The sequence below is a fragment of the Stegostoma tigrinum genome, chromosome 9 (genome assembly GCF_030684315.1).
Source record: "Stegostoma tigrinum isolate sSteTig4 chromosome 9, sSteTig4.hap1, whole genome shotgun sequence".
NCBI lineage: Eukaryota > Metazoa > Chordata > Chondrichthyes > Orectolobiformes > Stegostomatidae > Stegostoma > Stegostoma tigrinum.
Window position 1 is genome coordinate 15,088,725 of NC_081362.1, and position 19,797 is coordinate 15,108,521.

The 19,797-nt window shown below is 45.7% G+C and overlaps 1 protein-coding gene across 2 annotated transcripts in view; it reads right to left on the reverse strand.

The window, feature by feature from the left end:
* The window catches only part of slc24a3 (solute carrier family 24 member 3), a 344,615-nt gene that overhangs the window by 295,015 nt on the left and 29,803 nt on the right, over positions 1-19,797 (reverse strand). For both annotated transcript variants that reach the window (XM_059648357.1, XM_048536075.2), the window contains exon 2: positions 16,242-16,373. In XM_059648357.1, the coding sequence (XP_059504340.1) occupies positions 16,242-16,373 (132 nt within the window). The remainder of the gene's footprint in view (positions 1-16,241; positions 16,374-19,797) is intronic.

Below are 19,797 nucleotides of genomic sequence, written 5' to 3' on the forward strand. Positions count from 1 at the left end.
GAAGGCGATTTAATTGTGAGGTCTGAAGTAATGAGGGGCTTGGTTTAGCTGGACAGGGAAGGCCAGTTTCCCTGGCAGAGGCCAAGGGCATGGGCTTGAGGTAACAGGTAGAAGGGGTTGAGGGGTCATGAGGAAAATGTTTTTCACCCAAAGGGTGATGGGTATCTGAAATTCATTGCCCAAATTAATAGTTGAGGGGCAAATCCTAATCTCATTGAAAAGAAAACAGAATGGGGGCGTTAGTTTATTCATGTCACACAGACATGATGGCCTTAATGGTCTCTTGTGGCATTATAACTTTTGTATAATTCTGTCATTGGCTCACCTTGTTCCCTCTCATCCTTTAATGAAGAAAATCTGCCATCCTAACCTGGTCTAGCCAACATGCCACTCCAGAGTCACGGTAATATGGTTGACTCTTACATGCCCTGTGAAATGGCCCAGCGAGCCACTCAGCTCAAGGGCAATTAGGAACAGGCAACCAGTGGTGCTCACATCTTGTGAACATTTTTCTTTTAAGTATGGGCGTAAGTTATGAATCAGCCATGATCTAATTGAATGGCACATGATCCTGTTGGTGATCTGCTGCACAGGGCCATCTTACAGCGCCACGTCTACAAGATATACCCACAATCCTTAACGACTATAGTGGATACCTCACAAGTGCGTGAACTGCTCTCATACAGACTTCAAAATTCAACCTTGGATGCTCCTGGGGAACATTTGCTCGCAAAAACTGAGGGGTTTCAATCAGGGACCACCAGACAATGGCCGGCACCACGAGCCCTTGTTGTGCCAACCAAGGCATAGCATTCCGCTCCACCCACCTCCGCCAATCACTCTGACCACAACGCCAACTTGCATTTAGAAAGAGGCCTTGACAGAGCAAACCCTCCAAAACAAAACAAAGAACAAAGCAACAAGTCATGACACTGAGCTGCAGAGGGACAGCTGGTTAAGGAGGGAGGTTGTAATGAGGGTCCTGGAGGAGGACACATTGAGGATTAGATAATCTCAATCCTGTGCTGCGTTGCTTCAATCCTTTAAAGGTCGACAGACATCCCCAGCAGTGAAAAGATTCCCTAGCCTTTGTTGTGCAACTGGACAGGGTGGCCCAATGGCTCAGTGGTTAGCACTGCAGCCTCACAGCGCCAGGGGCCTGGGTTCGATTCCACCCTCAGGCAACTGTTTGTGTGGAGTTTACACATTCTCCCCGTGTCTGCATGGGTTTCCTCCCACTATCCAAAGATGTGCAGGTTAGGTGGATTGGTCATGCAAAGTTGCCCATTGTGCTCAGGATTAAGTAGGTTAGCCATGGGAAATGCAGGGTCGGTCTGGGTGGGATGCTGTTAAGAGGGTCCGTGTGGACTTGATTGGACTGAATGGGCTGTATCCACACTGTAGGGATTTTATATGCACAGTGTTACAGCAAAGACCAGAGCCAGAGAGACTGCCATTGCAGGGTACAGTTTAACACCTACACCACTGGGCAAGGTCAAAGAACTTCAAAAAAGGTCATGCTGCGATGATTCATTTCACAAAAACACTTCCTTTGGCTGCTTTTTAATCAAAAATATTGCAGATTGCTGCTCCCGTGACTAGTTTACCCTGACTATTCTCTCTGCAGTGACAGGGTACGAAGTAGCAAGTCCGTCACGGCTGGAGAATGTAGTTATGCTGCTCGATCCTTGCCTGTTCAGTGACACACACTTGAAGATGTCCCGCAGCTGTGCACAACCTGGGACCGGGATTTTAAGCACTCTGTTCTGCTACCATGATGCACTTTGTATGGGGCGATCTGCCTGGATAGCACACAAAATAACACTTTGTGCTGCATCTTGGAACATGTGACAGTAATAAATCAAACTCAAATTGAAGGCACTGGGCCCACGTCTGGCTTTTAAAGTTGGATGGGGTGGGGAGGATCCCAATCACCATGAAGCCACTAATTGGCTCAGGGGTGAGACTTCCTCTGCCCTGCCACTTCCTCTGGGAGGCAAGTCCCAAGCCAGAAGGGTGGCAGCTCCCTGGCTCCAGCAACGTGTGGCTGCTGTTGGCGTGTTATTCTGCCAGGTCTGTCACTGTGGGGGGGGGCACTGTGTGCTAGGGCCAGCCTGGCAAACGGCAATGGGTGACAGATGGCTAGGGGTGATAGGTCAACGGGTGAGGATGAACAATACATAGTATCCTAAGCAGTGGGGCACTCCCAAGCCCAAAGGTACTGCTACGTAACCACAGGGTGTGGACCTCAGTACTCGTGGCATCTTAATATACCATCATTTTATAATTAATTGGTGCCTTAAGGGTCTCAATTGGTCCAAGGCACAGTGGTCACTCAATGCTTCACCAGCTCCTGATAAAATGCCACTGGAGGGGATGGACACTGAGTTCCAGCCGTGCCAAACAATTTCACCTCACCCACCACCCCTGTTTCCAGTTGCCCTATGGGTTGGGATGGAACTAAAAGGCCACGCCAAGTGTCGAAATGAGGCACCTTTTCCACGGAGTAAGGTGTACCATGGCTGCAATCCACATTGATGTTGGATGACCAAAGACCAGAGAGGGTTACGGGAGAGGCTACGGAAGGGAATGAGAGATTCACAGCGGCTCTGCCATCTCTGTGTTTACAATACAAATCCCAGTGTGACTTATTATTGGCTGGGCCCACCCAACATATCCCTGGCTTTACAATAAGGCAGCTCAGAACACGCCAACAATGGCAATGACATTAGATGAGAGCTCATGAGATTTTGTGACAAACACTTTCCCATTAGCCCAGAGCACGCTGAGTTTAAGCAAACTCTCTTACCTTGTCCCACGGAGCTTTTAGAAGCAAATTACTTTGTCATAGCCATATAGAACATGGAAATGGACCCTTTGGTGCAACTTGTCTATGCCTATCAGACATCCTAAATCAATGTGGTCCCATTTGCCAGCATTTGACCTGTATCCCTTTAAACTCTTCTTATTCATGTACCCATCCAGATGCCTTTTAAATGTTGTAACTGTACCAGCCTCCACACTTCCTCTGGCACTACATTCCATACATACAACACCCTCTGTGTGAAAAAGCTACCCTTAGGCACCTTTTAAATCTTTCCCCTCTCATCTTAAACCTATGCCTCTAGTTTAGGACTCCCCAAGAGGCCTTGTCTATTCAACCTATCCATGCCCCTTACAACATTACAAACCCTGAAAAGGTCACCCCCCTAGCCTCTGACAATCAAGGGAAAATGGCCCCAAATCTGCCAGAAATCAACAACATCAACATGTAATGGCAAGAAGCCTTTGACTTTTGTACTGCAGGACCAGGCCTGTCCAAACCTGGACACTTAGGGAGGAAAGAACTCAAGTCACCAATGGCAGATGCTATCCCTGCTGTAGGAAAGGTGCTGTTAAGCTTGAAAGGGTGCAGAGGCCTTGTGGTCCCATCACTGCATTGTTAACCCAGAGACACAGATAACATCCTGGGGACCCGGGTTCGAATCCTGCCACGGCAGACGGTGGAATTTGAATTCAACAAAATATCTGGAATTAAGAATCTAATGATGACCATGAATCGATTGTTGGAAAAACCCATTCCCCTTTAAGGAAGGACACTGCCATCCTTACCTGGTCTGGCCTAGATGTGACTCCAGACCCACAGCAATGTGGTTGATTCTTAACTGCTCTCTGGGCAATTAGGGATGGGCAATAAATGCTGTCTAGCCAGTGACTCCCTCATCCTGTTAATGAATAAAGGAGAACAGATTAGCGCGGCTGTTGCCAGGGTTGGGGGTTTTGAGTTATACGGAGAGGAGCGTTGGAGGTTGAGGGGTGACCTCATAAAGGTCCATAAAACCATGAGGGGCATAGATAGGGTGAACAGTCAGTTACCATTGACCAGAATCTGATGAGCAATTAGACCAGCCACAAAAGTAGGTCAGAAACTTGGAAATTCTGAGGCAAGTAACTCACCTCTTGATTCCCAGCATCTGCAAGGTACGAATCAGGACTCTGATTGAACACCCCAAATAGTGTGGCTCCAATGGTACTCAAGAAGTTTGATACCCTCCAGGACAAAGCAGAATGCCTGACTGGAATCCCATCCAGCACATTTCAGCGTTCACTCCCTCCACCACCAACACTCTGTTCCAGTGGTGTGTAGCATTTACAAGAAGCACCACAGCACCTCACTGCAGCTCCTGAGGCAGTGTCTTCTAAGCCCAGAATTTACTGCTTGGAAGGACACGGTCAGCAGAAGCATTGGAATTTCACCGTCTGCAACTTTGTCCCCAGTGCACGCACCATCCTGAGCCACGTCAGGTTCCCTCACTGTTACTGAGCCAGAATCGAGGAGTTTCCTTCCTAATAGCACCGACAGGCTATCTACACACCAATGGAAACAGTAATTTAAGGTGAGCAGGTCACCAACATCCAGGGTGATGAGGGAATGGTGAGAAATGGCAGAGACGTTTACACCTCAATGAAGAATGCAATAAAGTATTTGCGGAAGTCCACAGCCACATATTAAATCAGCAAAAAAAAATGGAATGACTCCAGTAAAAAGGTGATGTCTAGCTCCCTTCTTGCGCATAAAAGGAAGAGGAAAATCCGATATGTGATAGTTGTCTCTTGAAACACAAAAGGAAAGATGGCCCCTCAGCCCAAAGTCCCACCTCCCAGCCTTGGCTTCATTCCTCGAGGAGTGGCTATGGTAACTCAAATGAGTAACGTTACAGGACTGGAGGCTGCCTCAGTGGGATAGATGCCTGAGGAGCAGCATTGGAGAGGCTTGCCAACAGTTTCAGAATTGGGAACGAAAGCAGAAGTTGCTGGAAAAGCCCTGCGGTTCGGGCATAATTTGTGAAGGGAAAAAACAGAGTTGAAGTTTCAGATCCGGTGACCCTTCTGCAGAACCTTCCAGTGACCCTTCCTCAGACTCGAATCGTTAACTGTGTCTTCTCCTTTCACAGATGCTGCCAGACCTGCTGAGCTTCTCCAGCAACTTCGGTTTTGCTCCTGATTTACAGCATCCGCAGTTCTTTCGGTTTTTCTTTCGGAATTGGCCCTTGCTTGGGACAGGTGGGCAAGATTAACACAAGAGCCTACGAGCTGCTCGTAGTGACGAAGAAGACTGAATCGGTGGGGGAGCTGAAGGGTGGTAAACCACATTGGGAGTGTGGGAGAGCCCCTGGACTGGACAAAATGCACCTCCTCAACAAAAATAAACCCCAGCAGGAGAAGAGAGGGGAAAAAAAAATCAAATCATGCTTTCGAAGCCCAAAATCAAAGGAGTAGTGCTTCCTCATAAACAGCTTCCTTAATGGCCTCAAGGTAACTGCTCGCGCAAGTTGCCAGCAAACACTTTAATTATTAGGTCTTAGCAGATCTTTATCACATTGGAAACACAGTGAGCTGCTTGGCAAAGTGTCTGAAATTTAGATCATGGGTGGGATAAAATAATATGGGCAAACAGAAAAGCAGTGTAAGTGTGCAGCCTGGAAATAAAAGGCATCAGATGGGCTGCACACTTTTGACACAAAGATGCACCTCAAAACCAGGGTGAACAACTAGCCCCAGATTTTGTGCTCCTGAGATGCTGCTTGTCCTGCTGTGTTTATCCAGCCTCACATTTTATTATCTTGGAATCTCCAGCATCTGCAGTTCCCATTATCCCAGATTTTCGGAATTTGGTTTCACAGTCTTCCCACAATCCTGTTGGTCCTGTACTTCTCCAGGCAATGAGTGAGGCGGCCCAAGGCTGGTGGATGTTGGGGCCAGGGCCCAACACGGGGGTGATAGAGCCACCCAGGAACAACATGAAGAGCTGTGTTGGTCCAGTACGGTAGGTAGGAGTGCTGGTATGCGAAGGCAAGAGTTTGGGCAGTCAGGTCTGAGTAGGCCTGGCAGGCCCAAGTGAGCTTTGGGTGGATAAGGAGTGGCCTGGGCAGACATGAAAAGCCTGAAGGGAAGGGATCTGGGTAGGCCTGAAGAGGAAATAAGGGATGGGCTGTCTAAGAAGAGGGGCTTAGGGATTGGTCTAGGCCTGATGGGCTGGTGGGTGAGGGCAGGCGTAGGAATGAGGGGAGTGGTCTGGGCAGGTCTGAAGGGGGTTCCAGGCAACCATGAGGCTGGATGGCCCGAGGAGGTTTGTATCTAGATCGGAGGAAGTAACAAGCTCCAGCTCCTCTCCAGTCGTGTTAGCGCCCTCCACCCTATTTTGTTTTTTATTTAAAAAAACCATTGTCATCGGTTGTTATAAATAGAACCATTTCTTGCTGGTGCACTAAGTGACTGAGAGTAAACTCAGCAAGCGGCAGCCTCTTTCGAAAAGTCCAACTATCAGACCCTGCAAGTGCTCTGTTTGCTGAGAAAGGAGAAACCACTTGGTGCACATGTTAAACACAAAGCGCTGGCTCCTTCAGTAAATACACAGGAGATGGTACACAATCGCTGACTGAGGGACTCGTGAAAGCCGAGTGCTGAGGAGATCCAAAATACATCAGAAAGTGCTGGAGAAACTCTGCAGATCTGGGGAGAGAGAAATAACGTCAAGCCCAAAGAAGATGCAGGCTCCAAAGAACTCGAAATGTTGGACCATATGATGTGGGAGTGGCAGTAGGCCATTCAGCCCATCGACTCTGCTCAGCCCTTAAATGAGATTGTGGCCAATCAAATCATCTTCCACTCCACTTTCCTGCCTTATCCCTATAACCCTAATTCCTTTACTGATTAAAATTCTCTCAGTCTTGAATGTACTTAATGACCCAGTGAAAAACCCACTGTGGTAAAAAAAATTCCACAGATTTATACCCTCTGAGAGAAGAAATTTCTCCTTGTCTCTCCCTTAAAGGTGAGACCCCCTTATTCTAAGATTATGCCCTGTCGACCTTGACCCTCGCTGAAGGAGAAACAACTTCCGGTATCTATCCTTGTCAAGTCCCCTAAGAATCTTTTATGTCCCAATAAGGTCACCTCTCATTCTTCTAAACTCTAATCAATACAGGCCCGATCTACTCAACCTCTCCTCATAAAACAAAATCCCTCCTTACCTAGGATTAACCCAGTGAACCTTAGAATCAGCATCATACTGTACAGGAGGTCCTGCCCCATGATGTTCTCTGGGCTACCTCCAATGCCAGTATATTTTCCCGTTGTTAAGGGGTCCAAAACTGTTCACAGTATTCCAGGTATGGTCCAACCCATGCCTTACATAGGTTTTACAAGACTCTCCTATTTTTATACGCAATTTTCTTTGGAAGAAAGTCCATCAGTCCATTTACTCTCCCTATTACTTATTGAACTTGGAATGCTAACTTCTTGTTTATGCATTACAAACCTCAAATTCCTCTGTGCTTTGGCTTTCTGCAGTCTCCTTTTTTCTGTCTCTCACTCCAGATATTGCCAGACCTGGCACTGTTTGGACTAGACTCAATCAGAAAGGGTCAGTGTTAGTGGTGATAGAGTTTACTTCTTTGTTTGTGGAATAAAGAGGTGGGCAAAACCATCTCTGGTTATGTCTGTGTACCAGATACGCAGAGAATTTAACACTTTTACAATGGTCACTTAATTTCAGAGAATAGCAATGTGGATAAGAACAAGGGACAGCTTTTGCCTGCATGTAACCAGCTCAGGACAAGTGTGAGTAATGGAGTCATGTTGATACCATAAACTATAATAACAAAACAGTGGGGCGGGCGGCCTTGCAGAAATCTGACCCCAAGTTTCCAGGCTGACATTCCAGTACTGAGGGAGCATGCGCTATCAGCTTGAGACATTGAACCAAAGCAGATGCTAAAGATGCCCAGAACAATAACTCAAAGAGGAATGGCACAGTTCTCCTGACCCGGAAACCAACAGAAATGGAAGCGAAGGCTGATTTCGGTTTGTAATTGCTGAGTTTAGAACATTATTTGTTTAAGCCCACAATAAATACGCCGCAATGAAACAAGTGGACATAGTCAACACCAAATAAAGGTTTGTAAAGTCAGTGCAGACTCAATGGGCTGAATGGCCTCAATCTGTGCTGTGGGAATTCGATGACTCTATGCTAAGTAAAAAGGTTTTAAAAAAAGAGGCAAAAGGAAAAAAAAGAAAATGAAGAAAATCAAACTGTAAAGTGTGTACATTAATTTACAGTTAATTTACAATTAAAAGCATTAGAGTCACAGAATCGTACAGTACAGAATCAGATTCTTCAGTCCAACCAGTCCATTCCAACCATGTATCCAAACTAAACTAGTCTCATCTGCCTGTGCTTTGCCCATATCCCTCCAAACATTTCTTATTCATCTACTTATCCAAATATCTTCTAAACATTGTAACTGTGCCTGCATCCACCACTTCCTCTGGAAGTTCATTCCACAATTCAAACACACTGTGTAAAAAAAAATTGCCCCCATGTCTTTTTAAAATCTTTCTCCTCCAATCTTAAGGATATGCTCCCTAGTCTTGAAATCCCCTGCCCTAAGGAAAAGACACGTGCCATTCACTTTATCTATACCATCATGACTATATAAACATCTGTAACCGTTCATGCTCCATGAAAAAACTCTCAGCCTATCCAGCCTCTCCTTATCACTTAAACCCTCCATTCCTGGAAACATTCTGGAAAATCCCTTCTGAACCCCCTCCAGCTTAATAATATTCTTCCTAAAACAGGGCGACCAGAACCACACACACTACTTCAGAAGAGGCCTCACTAACGTCCTGTACAACCTCAACATGACGTTCCTACTCCCATGCTGAAATACTTATATTTGAATATAAAACTTTCAAGAAGAATAGGCAAAGAAAACAAGTAATAGTTATGGGGTGGCATGGTGGCTCAGAGGTTAGCACTGCTGTTTCACAGCATCCAGGTTCAATCCCAGCCTCAGGTTGTGTGGGGTTTGCACATTCTGTCCGTGGGTTTCCTCCGGGTGCTCCGGTTTCCTCCCACAGTCCAAAGATGTGCAGTTTTAGGTGGACGGGCCATGCTGAATTGCTCCGTACTGTCCAGGGAGGTGAGGGACGAATTGGGAAATGCAGGGATAGGGTGGGGGTGGGCTAGGGGTTTGTGGGTCTGGGTGGGATGCTCTCCAGAGAGTCGGTGCAGCCTTCTATTTCAGACTTCCTTTGGCCGTGCCTCTACCCACGCTGTAAGGATTCTGCGGTTCTAAACTGGGCAAGTGCTGATTCCTTCAGGAGCTTATACAAAGCCAAGTGCAGGTCCCCAACCAGAGTTTCTGTGGTACTTTCAAACCTAGCACGTGCTTTAGGCAGACTAACTGCTCTCTCTCTCTGCCCTTGAAAGTGGCGGTCGTGGATCAGCCGACAGCACTGTCGTCTCGAAGCCAGAGACTTGTTATTTCAAATCCCGATTCACCACTTTTGAGCACCTGAATCAATGTCGACATTCCCATTACAGTGCCGAGGGTGACCTTCACTGGCAGGGGAACACTCTTTCAGAAGAGATGCCTCTGCCAGGCCCCATCTGCCCCCAAAAGGTGGTGAGCAAAAGATGCCATGGCCATTATTTCACAGAAGAACTGGGAAGCTATCCCTGGCAGCTTGACCAACATTTATCCCTGCTATTTCTGGGGATCTGCAGTGGGCAAACTGGCCGACACACATTTCCGAAGTTATAACAGTGTTTTCGCTGGCAGACGCGAGGTGCCCCAGTGGCAGTGGAATGTATAAAGCTAACTGTAAGACATTCCTTCTCATTCAATTCAAATTCAAATAGAGGTTACAGGGATGACTGAAACCAAAACTGTAAATGAACTGAACTATGATGAGTTTTTCTCGCCATCCTCGTCTGTTGCGGCTGTGCGCAAGTAGGGACAAATTCATTCAGCCAACTTCACAAGGGCTGGAGAAAGGAGAAATGTCCTACAGCGTGTGGGGAACAGGCAGAAAAGTGGAGTTGAGGTTTGTTAAATCAGTCTGATATCAGTCAACGGTGGATCAGGCTCGATGGGCTGACTGGCCCATTTCTGCTCTTATGTCTGATGGCCTTTGGATGTGGAATTGCTGCCTGGCAGAGGCAGACTCAAACTTTCAATAAGCAATTTAATAAATGCACAAAGGAGGGCAGTCTGGCTGGTACAGAGAACCAGGAGGATAGTAAGACAGCACACACGTGATGGGCCAAATTGCCTTGTTCTGGCGATAAATGAAATACCTGATGGAGACACCAAAGCTTCCAAAATATAGAAGTCCCACCTCTCAGGATGGGATACTACATGCACAATGAGAGTCAATATGGAAGAAAATTAAAGAAAGGAGAGGATTTGCAATTTCACAACCTCAGCATATTCCAGAACATATCCTTTTGCAGTTGCCATCTCATTGTCAATGCAGTAAATGAATGTTGCAGGCTTCAGACATGAGCTGAGAGCAGTGCTTCGGAAGGGAGTTGCAATGCAGACATTCCCATAAGGGGGGCATGCTTGCTACTTGACAGCCCTTTCTTTGAGGCCAAAATATCGAATGTTTTCAAAAAGGCATTAGCTATAGTTCTCAGGGCTCGAGGCGCCAATGGGTAGGGGGGAGAAAGTGGAAACAGGGGGCTAAGTTGGACGATCAACCATGATCACACTGAATGGTGGGGCAGGCTAGAAGGAGTCGCATTGCCCAATGCCTGCTCCTATTTTCTATGTTTCTTGACAACCCCCAGGCTTGATGGTTTGCAGTACATTTCTGTGGGCAGTGTTGCAAGTTTCCCCTCTCTCACTTGCCAGTTCACCATTTACTTCCTTAAAAAGTCAGCTTCAAAACATCAGGGTCTGTCGTTTATGGTGTGTTTTCACTCAGGGCGCTTTGGTTTTAACCCGGATGCCTTCTCTTGCAGGTGTCCATGGGAGCTATTTGACGGCATTTGTCACCGTCAGCTCCCACCAGGACAGGAATTCAAGCGGGACGGTGGGGGAAGCTCACTGTTTTCCGAAACTACAACGTTATCTAAACCAGTAACCACTAACAAACAAAACGTGACGGGAAGGAACTTGCAGTACCAGTTTTCAGAGTGGCTCTTTTGTTTTGAGGTCGCACTTCCTCTACCGGTCGTAATGCAAGAAGTGAGAAAGACAAAACACTTTTGGAGGCTGTACACATGGAACACGAATTTGCGAGCTGTCGTCAATGATGAAAAACAATCACGTAGTCACTATTCAAATATAATGGGCCTCTTTGTGGCTTTGCAAACCCAAAACGAACAGCTACATTCAGGCTCCCTGTGAGCCGGAGTGGGGGGGGGGGGGGGGGGGGTCACAGGTAAAGACAGCTGTAAAGAAACGTAGAGATGTAGGAACTGCTGATGCTGGAGAATCTGAGATAGTGCAGTAGGCCAGGCAGCATCAGAGCCCCTTTTCCATTTCTCCTTGCCCATTTTCTGAAGAAGGGTGTAGGCCCGAAACGTCAGCTTTCCTGCTCCTCTGACGCTGCTTGGCCTGCTGTGTTCATCTTGTTATCTCTGTAAAGAAACATAAACAGCTGCTGTCTCCCTGCACGGCAGCTTTCATTTCTGGTGACCTACTGATTCTTGTTCAGCTCCTGTGTGCTGCAGACCCGCAAAATTATTTAACAGGGTAACTTGTAGCATGTTGCTCCTGCCCAATGCAGTGACATTGAAGAAGCATCTGAGTTAAATCCTAGAGGTCTCCAGCAAGGATGAAGGGCCTTCGGCCCACTGATACTGCGCCATTCAAAAGCAAGCACCTCACTTCAGAAATGCCCCTTTTTTACTGCTGCTATCTCTCCTCTCTCTGTTCATGGTTAAATGGACCACCATATCGTCAATGCCGTGGGGTCTAAGTTGCTTCTCAGTTACCAAGATAGTCTTAATAAATTGCTCGTTGTATCCAAACTGCTACTCAACTTCCTACTTTCTCATAAACATGGGGAGAATATTTCTCTCAGGAAGAGATGGCAAGAGGGGAAGCGACTGAGTGAGCTGCCCCCAGGGACAGAGAAAGAGACTCATCTCCTTGCTACCATCTCACCCATTCAGTGCTGAGGGAGAAGATCCACTGGGGACTTTCTTCAGCAGCTCATGTGGTGAGTCCTGGTCTGGTCCTTCGGCAGCTCTCAGCCTGGTCCCTCGGCGGCTCTCGGCCTGGTCCCTTGGCGGCTCTCGGCCGGGTCTCGTGGCAGCTCTCGGCCTCGTCTCTCGGCACACCTTGGCCTGCTCTCTTGGTGGGTCTTGGCCTGGTCCTTCAGCTGCTCTCAGCGGCTCTCGGCCTGGTCCCTCGGCGGCTCTCGGCCTGGTCTCTCGGCCGCACACGGTGGTGTCTTGGCTCAGTGTGCAAGTGGATCTGTCGGGGCTTGTTCCCGCGGCACCAGAGCAGATCGGAGAGACAGTAGTTTCAGCAGCAGGGACGGTATATGTAGCATTGGCATCGAGAACAGACAGCTGAGGTTTCCCAGAGAGTGAGATAAGCGGAGGACTCATCAAAGAGCTTTGAACTTTTAACTTCTTTCTTTATTTTCCTTGTTTAAACTAAGAAAGACTTTAACATAAACTATTACCTATTTATTTATTTTCTATGAAAACAACTACTCTATGAAATAATGCTTAACTTTTTAACACTCATTTCTCTTACTACTTTGTACCTAAACATTTTTTGTACCAAGGTACCTTAGTATCTAAGATGGCACCAGGTGTAGCAACTCTATACATTTTTCACTGTGTTCCTGTCCTTGAGTACACATGACAATAAAATCCAAAATCTAAAACTAAAAACCTAAGGCCCTTAATTGTTTGATTATCAGTTACCATTATAGTTCCTCATTTTTGATACAACCAAGTGGTTTACTGGGCTTATCAGAGTGGAGCAAAGGGTCAGTCACATTGCTGTGGAAATGAAGTCACTAAATGCTCAGATCTGGTCTGCAAATTTCCTTCCCTAAATGATACTGTTGAGCCAGTAGTGTTTCAATGACAACCCAGATATTTCATCGTCGCAGTTAACTGATACTCTGCTTGTTATGTCAGACTTATCCAAATTACTAAATTTTAATTTCCACAATGGGATTTAAATCCATAGCTCCCAGACTGTCTCTGGCTTGCATTTCAGTGACATTGCCACTATGCTACTGAGACACATTCCCCAGGCTGTACAATGACCTCAACAATTATAAGTAAAAACTTGTTCGCAATACTTGGGATTGACAGCTTTAATTAAATGTGAAAACAATTCCATGGTACATTTAATACATACTAAAAATGTAATGTGCTCCCACCCCAATGATATGCTTTTGTTAACTACTGTCTGAAATGGGATCTGAATGAATAGAATTGGGAGTCGAATCTTGAGGTGGTGAAAACATAGAATCTTACAGCATGGAAGGAGGCCACTCTGTGTCTGTTCTACCTCTTTGGCAGTGCTGTCCAGTTAAAGCCACGTTAGCACTCTATCCCTGTAGCATTGGAAATGATTCCTCTTAAAGTACAGGTATCCAATTCATTTTGCTAGTTATTATTAATTTTGCATCCACCATCCTTTTCAAATCATAGTATGGCACTGTGCAAAATTCCCCCCATCTGCCCTTTGCATCTCTTCAACCTGTGTGCTCTATCTACCAACATTTTGTCTCCATTTGAGCAGCCCCTCATTTTGAACACCCACTGTCAACTTTCCCTGCTCTGATCAGTCCCATCTTTCACATACTACAGTTCAACATTCCTACTGTCATTCTCGCAAATGTTGTGGATTCTCCTTCCACTTGTCTTAAAACTGGTTACACACTGCCCTGTCTGGTGAAAAAAAACACTTCTCACTTACTTACCGGATCAAAAATCTAGATGCTTGAGAAGCAATAATATCACCAGAAATATGTACCAATATAAAATCGTTGAACTTCATCAAGAAAAGCCTTTTGTAATGCTGCAATATGTGAACCAGTTTGTTTTTCATTTCTTACCATCAGTGTGAATGTCTTTTGCCTGAGTTTGTGTCTGCCTGATTTTTTTTCACAATAAAACTCATTTCCCCTGATCAAGGTTGAGCCCAGCACATCCCGAGCGTTACAGAGAAGCTTCTGATAGGAGAGACATGTTACAAACACAAGGGAAGACAACATCAAAGAGCATGAAAATAGCAAAAGGGACTCGAATGATCACAGTGCTTCAGTAACCACAGTTGAACTGGTGCCGAGGAACTTTGCCTATTTACAATAAACAATTTTGCTTGTGTTTTTCTGCGACTGGTTCATTGAAAACACACCCACAGTGGGTCTGAGCTCTCAGACCAGTTATAGATTTTTTCCCCTTAAAACAACTTCCAAGTGTGATCACTTGAGGACAAACTTGCCTGACCCTTTTCACTGAGAAGTGTAAAATGTAAGAAAAGACGCACACGCACAAAAAAAAGCAGGGAACTTGGAAACTTATTCTTCCTGTTTTTCATGAGCAAACTTTGCTGTTATATTTTGTGCTCTCCCTGTATTTGCAAACACTTTCATAGAATCCCCACCGTGTGGAAACAGGCCCTTTGGCCCAACAAGTCCACACTGACCCTAGGAGAATCCCACCCAAGACCTGTACCCCTCTAATCCACTTAATCTACACACCCCTGAACACTACGGGCAATTTAGCATGGCCAATCCACCTAACATGCACATCTTTGGACTGTGGGAGGAAACCCACGCAGACACGGGGAGAATGTGCAAACCCCACACAGATAGTTGCCTGAGGCTGGAATTGAACCCGGGTCCCTGGTGCTGTGAGGCAGCAAGGCTAACCACTGAGCCACCGTGCTGCCCCAGAAATGGGATTTTCCAAGGCTTGCCACTCACTTCACCAGGAAGGAGGCTACACTTAGATTTGAACTCAGATCACAGAGTTCAGAAACCAGCGTGCTCACAATTACATCATTGCAGACACAGCACCAACTATCCTTAGAGAATTCTTTTGATGTCACGATTAAGATGCCTCAGCTGCTTCTTTCCCTCTTCCTAAATCACTGGGCCAAAGATCTTCAAAGGAATCCCATGCCCTAGCCATGGACCCACATCTTTCTCTCATTTCACCTTTATAGCCTCGTTGGGCAGTCATTGTAACCAGAGACCCTAAAAAGCCCCTTTCTAAAGCCATTTTGATTTGGGCAATATTTAAACATGTCTAGTGGCAGCGTTATAGAGGCATTATGTCCTTTGTAGTTGGTATTTTACAAGCTGTATGTTGAATAACACTCAGTGTTACCTATTCTTGCTATGCCATAACCAGTGGCTCTTGTAGGTGTTAGTAGGGGCTATCTGCTGGAAGGTTAGTATCTTGTTTACAACTTACCACATCGAGCTGCAGGAAATATAGGGTAATTAATGCGTCTCTATAACATTCCTGAGGGGCAATATGGTCTACACAGCATCACCCCCACTATTTATCACGTCACGCTCTCCCTCTGTGCAACACCAAGACAATTCTAGCTGGAGGGTGCAGAGAAAGGCTTAACTAATGGTGCATGTTGCAAGATTGCCTGGGCAACGAGATCCAATCCGGCATCATTTAAAAGTAGGAACCTTTGCCTTCATTAGAATGGTAGGCATAGGACCTTCACAAAGTCACATTAATGTCACTGCACCATCACATTGGATGCAGTAAGCTCTGAGGTTAAGATGAAAGATAGACTGTTTCAGAAGCTCGTGGTTAATGTCTTCCACTAGACACTGTACAATGAATGAGATCCTTCAGCTTTGGGCAACATTTACCTGCTGTGCAAGAGCAGATTATTGTTACAATGACACGTCTACGAATTATCTGCTGCAGAGCAAGTTTGTGCTTTCAATTTATCTCAACAACACATTTCCCTGTGCAATGCTAAAGGTGGCTTAATCAATGATCAACCGAAGGCATTTTTTGGTGGATAACCGGAACCAAATTACCACACCATCCTTTAAAGTAAAGCACAATGTCTTCTGCAATACATACAGACGTCAACTGTAGATAATCTTTCAGAATCATACATATAGTTTATTTTTACAGAAAAGTGCTTGCTTCTCCCATTTACCTTCCCAAGTTACACAAAGCAGGCAAACCACTCAATCTCTAACAATGTTGCTCTACACTAGGGTGGCCTGCATAACTCTTCATTTCTTCTCTCTCTCAAATACTGTCGGGTTTCTAATTGGGTCAGCCTGTTACCCGAGACTATTTTTAGAAAAAGTAGATATTGCAATCCACTGTCTCGCTCCTGTGCAAAGGCAAATACTAAGCTGCACAACACCGCAATACTTTCTCCTCCTCCCAGGACCTAGAAGAGGCACTGCTTTTGTCTTACCAGGCTCAGTGCAGTTCTTGTACTGATGTGATGTTGTCCTGGCATCCGTGGCATTCCCATCGCTGTGTTCCATCAGCCTCCGACCGATCCGCTTGTCCTCCACCTCCGAAGCATAACTCATCACAAAATAGCCTGGGAATAGCAATGTCAGGGGGTTAAAATGGAAATAAATGTCCGATTTTGGTAAAATTACATCAAGACTTTCTTCGGATTAAGTTTAGCTTCTCACGTTCCTGTGCAGTAGACCACTCAACACTTGCTTTGCATTTAACAGAAAAGTTGCAAAAGACTGGAAGAAATGAGGCAATTCCCAATCTCTTTTGTGGCCTGGGCTCCTTACAGATATTAGAATAATACAAGCGCACTTTACTCGATGTAACTGATCCTTCAAATGAACGAATGGATCCTCCTCCTGCCACTGCATCTAATTTCTTTATGGCATTGTGTTTTCCAGCAGGCCATTCAGCCCAACAGGTCTATGCTGTTGCATGCACACTGTGACACATCAGGTTCATGTTTATCCGGTGACACGGTGGCTCAGTGGTTAGCACTGCTGCCACACAGCACCAGGAACCAGGGTTGGATTCCACCCCCCGGGCGACTGTCTGTGTGGAGTTTGCACATTCTCCCCATGCCTGTGTAGATTTCCTCTGGTTTCGTCCCACAGTCCAAAGATGGGCAGGTTAGGTAAGTTGCCCTGTAGTGTTCAGGGGTGTGTAGATTCAGTTGGTTACTGGGGAATGGGTCTGGGTGGGATGCTGTAAGGTTCAGTGTGGGCTGAAGGGTTTGTTTCCACACTGTAGGGATTCTATGATACTCCACATGAGTCCCCAGCCCTTACTGTGTTAACATATCTTCTCAGGTTTAACTAGCTCACCCTTGATTATATTTATTCCACTTTGCTCACTGATTTCTCATAATAGCAAATACTACATTCTAACCAGTCAAAGTTAGAGAGTATGGCCAAAGGTCTTATTTGTTTATTGAGACTTTGTTATACTAATAGGCACTAATCTTGGGCTTTCCCACAAATGCCAAAAGTTTGTCTGTGTTGAATGAGTCCAGAGTTATTCCCACTCCTGAGCCTATTCAGAGGTTCATTTCCTCGCTCCATTGTGTCTCCCAACCTTGGACCATGATTTATCCTTTATGAGTTGATATGTGTTTGGTCAGAAATACAGTTCTGCCATGAATTCGTGCACCACTTTCTGCCTGGCTCAGATCTAATACTGTATTCCTTCAAGAGTGCTACAAATCCAACAGGCATCAGAATGCTTTGTTATCATCGATCACTTGGAATGTCTTTCACGGTATTTTGCTCCAAGCTTTGGGCAGGTTCATATCCCATTGAGCAGCTGGGATTTGACTTGAATTTAAATTTAATTAATAAATCTGGAATACCCAGTGCTAGTCTCAGTTATGGTGATTGTCAAACCCTTTCTTGGTTCATCTCACTTTTCAAGGCGACCACAGCACAATACTGTTTTCAACACAATGACCTTGATTTATCCAAAATATTTCAGTATTCTGTTACACTTAATGATCGCTATTCCAATGCAAGGACTGGCCTTAGTGATAAATGTGTTAACTCTTCCAAACTATTCCAGTCAATGTTTTGAGTACTCACTGAGAGACAGTAAGAAATGCCTATGCTGGAGTCAGAGATAAGACAGTGTGGAGCTGGAGGAACACAGTAGACCAGGCAGCATGAGAGGAGTAGGAAAGATGACGTTTTGGGTCAGGAAAAATCTGAAGAAGGGTCCCAACCTGAAACGTCAGCTTTCCAGCTCCTCCGATGCTGCCTGACCTGCTGCATTCCTCCAACTCCACACTGTGTTCTGAGTACGTCTCCTTGTTTGAACCAAAATCAAACTGTATGCATTGCACCACTCCCTAGTCACAAACAGTGTCTCAGCTTTTATGATGCTCTAAGGATTATCCACGAGACTTAACATTTTTTCCCAACTCATGCCTGTGTTTGAGCAAATTGCATTCAATTGCAGAGATAGGGACAACAGCACTAACCCAGCACAATAAAACCTAGCGCCAGTGCCCTAGCTAGAACGCCTGAAAACCTGCTTTCATCCCATCTGTGATCCAGACTATAAAGAAGCACCTCTTCTTTCTATCTTCACCAAGCTCTCAGCTGATAGTTGCTATGAATGCCGTTAAATAAAGCGTGACACGTTGAAGTTGAATAGAAACCAGCGGTGCGTCCATCAGCTGTATCAATCTGCTCAGTGGCAGGGGATGGCATGGTGGTATCACTGCATTAGTAATTCAGAGGTCCAGGCTAATGGTCTCAGCTATACGGGTTCAAATCCCACCATGGCAGTTAGATTTAAACTCAACAAATCTGGGATACAGTTGATTGGTTTTGGGATTGCTGTTCTTACCTGAGACTCTGGGCACAAATGGCCCAGCAAACCAACAGCAGTCAGGGGCATACAACAAATGTTGGCAAACACAACCTTGTGAGGGTTTTATACATTGCACTAAATAATAGAAGGACGAATGAGATATTGAGAGGCTCCTATAAGAGATGGTACTGATATCATAGAATCCCTACAGCGTGGGGAAAAAGGACCTTTGGCCCAACAAGTTCATATCACCCCTCAGAGCATCCCACCTAGACCCACACCCTAAGCTACACAACCCTGGACACTATGGACAACGTAGCTTTGCCAATCGACCCTAACCTACATGTCTTTGGACTGTGGGAGGAAACCCACACAGACACAGGGAGAATGTGCAAACTCCACACAGACAGTCACCCGAGGGGGAATTGAACCCCAGTCCCCGGTGCTATCAGGTAGCAGTGCTGACCACTGAGGCACCAGCCATCGGCTGAAATGAGCTGATCCAGTGTAGAAGTATTACTATTTAGTTATAAACTACTGATGGGCCCTTAGGGGACAGTGAGATTACAGCTTCTTCTTGCTAGAGTTGTAGGGAGAACCAGATTCAAAGGAAGCAATGTTTAACTTGACCAAAATATTATTCCCTCCTCAAGTTTTGGACAAATGCCCACACACTTGGTGAAGGTGAGGGACTGTGACCTTGGGGTGCAAAATACAGAAGAAAAGCCCATGAAAAGACACAAAGCACTGACTTACATTGTGTCCTTCATGATCGAGGGAACCTGAAAGCACTTTGCTGTCAACGAGTGATCTTTTTTTTTAATGATGGAAATACAGTGGCCAAATTTGAACACAGCAAGCTCCCATGAAAAGCAATGTGATAACGACCAGCTAAATAAATGTCAGTTAAAGGGATATGTACTGCCTGGGACACGGAGGAGACAACTCTGTCCTAAATGGCATGGCATGTTTCCACATTTAATTGCCTAACTCCAAGACCTCAGCCCAATGACTGCCCCTGTGTCAGTGCTGCACTCTTTCAGAGTAGCCATCAGACTTTAATGATGCGCTCAAGTCTTTGGCCTGAGGTTCAAAAGGCCACAATTTCTGGCTCAGAGGGCAAGGGCACTACTAACTGATCGACAGCAAAGACCTTAAATAGAGTTGTAGACATAGGGTCGTGTCGCACAGAACCC